This window comes from Girardinichthys multiradiatus, chromosome 3 (assembly GCF_021462225.1).
Source record: "Girardinichthys multiradiatus isolate DD_20200921_A chromosome 3, DD_fGirMul_XY1, whole genome shotgun sequence".
Taxonomy (NCBI): Eukaryota; Metazoa; Chordata; class Actinopteri; order Cyprinodontiformes; family Goodeidae; genus Girardinichthys; species Girardinichthys multiradiatus.
Genome location: NC_061796.1, coordinates 1846474 through 1851505, shown reverse-complemented (window position 1 = coordinate 1851505; position 5032 = coordinate 1846474). Strand labels below are relative to the sequence as shown.

General features: G+C 41.3%; 1 protein-coding gene across 1 annotated transcript; it reads right to left on the bottom strand.

Moving 5' to 3' along the window:
* Positions 1–1945: 1945 nt before the first annotated feature.
* On the bottom strand, positions 1946–4763 carry gem (GTP binding protein overexpressed in skeletal muscle). Its single transcript, XM_047361478.1, has 4 exons — positions 4063–4763; positions 3784–3860; positions 3498–3702; positions 1946–2799 (listed from the first exon to the last, which is right to left on the bottom strand). Exons 1-4 carry the CDS (start codon positions 4415–4417, stop codon positions 2516–2518), a joined length of 921 nt encoding a protein of 306 aa, XP_047217434.1. The 5' UTR covers positions 4418–4763; the 3' UTR covers positions 1946–2515.
* Between the last annotated feature and the right edge of the window lie 269 nt (positions 4764–5032).

Here is a 5032-nt window from a genome sequence, read left to right as displayed (position 1 = left end):
GAGTAGCTTCATCCTGTCTGGTCAAACGTTAACCAGAGTGTTAACCATCAATGTTTTATTGGATCTAATGATTGTCTAATCAGCCTGCCTTTATACTGAGCCGGCCAATGAGGAGACAGCTGGCCTGATAGACGGAGACAGGTAGAGCAGGACAATGACACATACAGTGTGCTATAGAAGACAAATCCATCACCACCTGATATTAGTCACAAATCTTACATTTAAACTCAAACACAGGAAAATTGTTTTTCTTTTTGATAAGTGGGAAACTAAAATAACCATATAGGATAATCCATCCAAAGATTAAACATTTTTAAACATCATTTAGTTTGATTGTGAAGAAAAAGTACAAATAGGAAAAAATAATTTGTGAAATAAAGGAATTTCTTAAGTAACTCACAGGTCTGTGTTTAACTTTCTAATTTCCCCTCAGACTTTGCACTCTGCACCTAGGCTCTCTCCTGGGAGATTTCCATTGGTAGCACAGCTGATAAGGAGCCGTGTGAGGAGACAAAGAGACTAACAGCTTAATCTGGCAGTCAGTTGCTTCATAATTCAAATCTAAGAGGTCATCTGTACGGTGCAGAAGGTCACAGCACACATGAAACTATTAGACAGAAAGTTTGACCTCAAGTGCAAGACGTTGGCTGCTCTAAGGTTTCCTGCTTACGCTACTATTGTACAGAGGCCTGAATAGCACGAATCGCCAAGAACTGCTAAATTGTAGGAGTCGTATGGATTCTTGAAAATTACCTAATATTTGGGTCCAATTTCTGACACCCTAAGATTCCGTTATGACACAGGTACAATAGTTAAAGATAAATCGTGAGATTCGGCTTGATTCATACAAATATTTTCAAGAAATACAATTTACAATAATCTATTAGGAATACTGCTCAAACGTTAGAAATCAGTAAAGAATTAGTTAAAATGATACCAAATGCATCTAAGAATCAGGTACAATTCAATTTGAGTTTGTCACTATTCTTGACAATTCGTGGGATTTTCCATTAAGATATAATAAAAATAATGAGGGACTAACAGAAGTGAAGGTTATTTAAATAATAACTGTTGATATTGAGAAGTTAAAATGTTTTAGGTGAAATGATTGTTTTTGGACATAAAATGTAATAAGAAACTAACTTAAACACAGAATTTCAGTTGTTTTATATTTTTTATTTATTTAAAAAAAATGATATCTGAGACAAAGCAGGCTAACATTAAGCTTCTTGAATCAATTTACCAAAGTTCCAACTTTAACCCTAATGGGGGTTTGTAGACTCTGGTTAAAAAATGGTTGTATCAATAACCATCTAATTTAAATGAACTATACCATTAAGATATAGAAGAGTGCATAAATGTCCATTTATAATTTTGCTAGAAGCTTAATTATGCTGCATGTGGCCCAGTGGAAGATGGCATCCAAGTAGAGCTTTGCAGGTTAGACTGAGAAAACATTGCAAATCTACAACGAATCAGGCTGTGAGTGAGTCACTTTTTGTTCTGCTCGCTTTCTCACTGCAGAGTTAAAGATTCAGCAGCTGAAACCTTGAATTCAGATTGAGGGGACACTGTTCTGTAAAGGATGGGACTGTATAAACGCCAGCATGCCCAAAACCATCTGCTTGCTTTCCCTGAAATCCTAGAGGGATTTGAAGAGCACAGTGAGTGCTACATTAGCAACAGATTCTTTCAACAAGTTCAAACTGAGGCTCTGAGCTTGAAGTTTAGGGTCGCTCTATAACCCAAATCCCAACCGGTCCACTCCTTGAAATGACGTGCAGAGGGGACTGACTCTGTTTCTCCCACCACCTGACTCATCCTTTATCAGTTGTGTTGCTGATAAATCCTAGTAGTATGCCTCCTTTGTGTGCCAAAGATGAGTCATCTAGTTTGACTTCTCATCAGTACCGTTGAAAAGACACAAAAGGGCCCTGCTGCGCTTTTCTTCCAAACAAAAATGTCACTTTATTTCTTCATGCAATGTTTCAAAGTAGCAAAATGCAACACATCATCAATCTGTTCTTACAATTAATGCATAAAACACTGCATCATAAATAAAAAGAAAATGTGTAATTATCACAGAGGTTCTACAAATTATATGTAGAAAAGTGTACAGTTATTATTACAGCATTTGGCAAAACATGGAAAAAATTATGAAGAGGAAAAAAAGAACAAACAAAGAAAACAGAATAAAAATCACTACATTTTCTGTTTCCATTAAATGTCTCAAATAGCATACTTCTGTCCCATGACTTATGACATGTCCAACACATTACTTGTGAAGCTTGCTGTCCACTCAGACTGTTTACAACAGCAAGATGACAGCCTATATAGGTATGCTGCAAACCTACACCACCACCTTTGCTGAATGGAGGGTGGATGGTAAACACCACGAGGACAGAGTCATCCAACTCGAAGCTCCTCAGAGGCAGAGGAAGATCCACAGCTTCTTTTCTCCAGCCTTTAAGTTGTTTCCTCTGCTCAGGTGATTTCCCCCTGCATTCAGGGTGGTCTACAGTACTGACAGATTATGACAAGATTTGGATTTGATCCAGAACGCCATGCTGGGATTGTTCTTTGCCACCACCTTGTTGAGAAAACGCTTGGCCCTAACAGGAAGGCTCTCTCTGCGATTCTCACAGTGTATGTGCCTGCGACGTCTGTTGTCCTCTTTGGAGTCTCGTCGCAGGCGCAGCTGTCTCACGATGCCGTAAAAAGCCTCCCAGACGTTGTGCTGCATGGCTGCCGAGGTCTCTATGAATTTACAGTCAAATACAGCAGCACAAGCACGGGCCTCTGCAAAAAATAATAAAAAATTACTTATTTACTCAAAGACTTTCAGATGTCTTTGAACTTGTAAAAACATCTACAATCTTTTGCAGAAGAACTCATACCCCTTGGCCTTTTTCACATTTTGTTATGCCACAATCAGAAAACTTTGATGTAATTATTATTATTATTTATGTAATAGACCAGCATAACTTTTCAAGTGTAATTGTATTTGCATTTTCTTTTTGGCCTTAGCTGTACTTAGCTCCTTCAATTTCCCCATCAACTCTTCCCTGTCCCTGATAATAAAAGCACCCCCACAGCATGACCCTGCCTCCATCATGTGTTTATATTAGTTTCCCATCAGACATTACATTTGGCATGTAGAACAATCATTTTGTTCTCATCTGACCATAGCCCCTTCTTCAAGGTTTTTGCAGTTGGCTTAAAGGCAAACTGAACACAGGTCTTCTTATGGCTTTATGCCACCCTGTCTTTCATTAAGGGACAGATTTGTGGATTGAAGGACTAATAGTTGTCCGGCAACATATGGGGCCAACAGTTTTTCTTCCACTCCATAACTATGTGCTACATTTTGTTGGCCCAACACATAAACACCTGGCTTAAAGACACGTAAATGTGTGGCTGTAACTTGGCAAAACGTGAAAAAGTTCAGGAGTTATAAGCACTTTTGCAAAGGGCCCACAGGTATCGTGTCTTCTTACCACTTGTTGACACCTCTCTGCGCCTCACCAGGTCGCACTTGTTCCCCACCAGGATTATGGGGGTGTGTCGTGCAGGACGGAAGCGACGTAGGGTTATCCGGAGCTCTGATGCTCGCAGGAACGATGCCCGATCAGTAATAGAGTACAACAGCAGGTAGGCATCACCTATCTGCATGAAGCGCTCCTGGGTCCACTCATCACCTTTCTGCAACGATGACCAAGGAGTTAGATTAAATTAACGGTGGAAAATACAGTGCAGCAATCAGGGTAGAGTGTAGTTTCTCACCTCTGCATCCCAGGTATCCAACAGGATTATAGTTGCAGTCTCTCCGTCAACTTCAATTTCCCTATCAGACACTTCATCTGAAAATAAACATGAAACAAAATATTAATTTGTGCGAATTTGATGTTGTATTCTATTCTATGTATTATCTTAATGCAAATTTGTTATTTGTCTAATATTATCTAATAGTTATTAAACTATTTCACCAGAAAACACCAGATGCTGTTTCAAGGCAATTTTAAAGGTTTGCATTGTTGTAGTAATTTTAAACATGTGTCCTACCTCCACACAGCTCGCAGTCATCGCTGTCCATGCTGTCCGCTCCGCCTGCGAAGATGTTTGCGAACGCAGTCTTACCGACCCCGCTGGCCCCCAGCAGCACCACCCTGTACGGGCTCCCGGGCTCCACCGCGCCCCCGGCGGAGTCGACGGAGATAACCGAGTCCGATGACGACCAGCTCCCGCGGCTCCCGTCCGATTCCCCGGCGGAGCTGGCGCAGGATTTGGAGCGGGAGATGCACATTGGGACCCGGGCCAGGAGGCCGTCCGGGAGGAGGTGGCTGCCCGGGTCGCAGATGCTCCAGCGGTGGAGCTCCGACTGGAGGCGGAGGCTGTGCCGCCGCACGCTGGACAGCATGGCGGTAATTTAGGATATAGTGGTAAAAAGTCTAAGTGGTGTTTCAACCTCTTTCTTTCAGGAAAACACACCCAAAAGTAAACCTTTTCTATTTAAAGAATCTGATTTACTAAATATGACGTTAAATTACAAAACAAACAACTTTTTTTCTTCATCCTTCGTGCAGAAACATCAGCAGAGCAGGTATAAAAACAAATCAGATCAGACAGGCTCTACGGCAGAAGTAAAATAAAAAACGCAGCTGATCTTGTGCATCGCCAAAGATCGGTAAATCCCGGAGAGCCTGGTCCAGCTGGCGTCCTCTGCCTCCTGTCATAGCAACTTGCAGCTCTGCGCTCTGATAGGGTTTCCCTGCAGGCTTTGTGTAGGGGGCGGAGAGGGGCATTCAGTGTTTGGATTCATGTCCACATGACACAGCAAGGAGCTTCATGGGTGTTAGATGTCCTCCCCAAAAAGAGATTTCAAATCTAAGCCTTTGACTATAAAGTTATACAAATTCTTCACAGCTTATGACTATATCAGGTTTAAATCACCCCAGTGAGACCATTTAAATTTAAAAGTAGATTGGTGAGCTAAACCTTTTAATTACTGACACCTCACTTTTCCACATTAAGA

Excerpts from the sequence above, each read along its gene's own strand:
- gem (XM_047361478.1), bottom strand. The coding sequence starts at position 4,417 with ATGCTGTCCAGCGTGCGGCGGCACAGCCTCCGCCTCCAGTCGGAGCTC. Across the intron at positions 3,703-3,783 it reads TGGATACCTGGGATGCAGAG|AAAGGTGATGAGTGGACCCA; the intron begins GTGAGAAACTAC and ends TCATCGTTGCAG. Across the intron at positions 2,800-3,497 it reads CAGAGAGGTGTCAACAAGTG|AGGCCCGTGCTTGTGCTGCT; the intron begins GTAAGAAGACAC and ends TATTTTTTGCAG.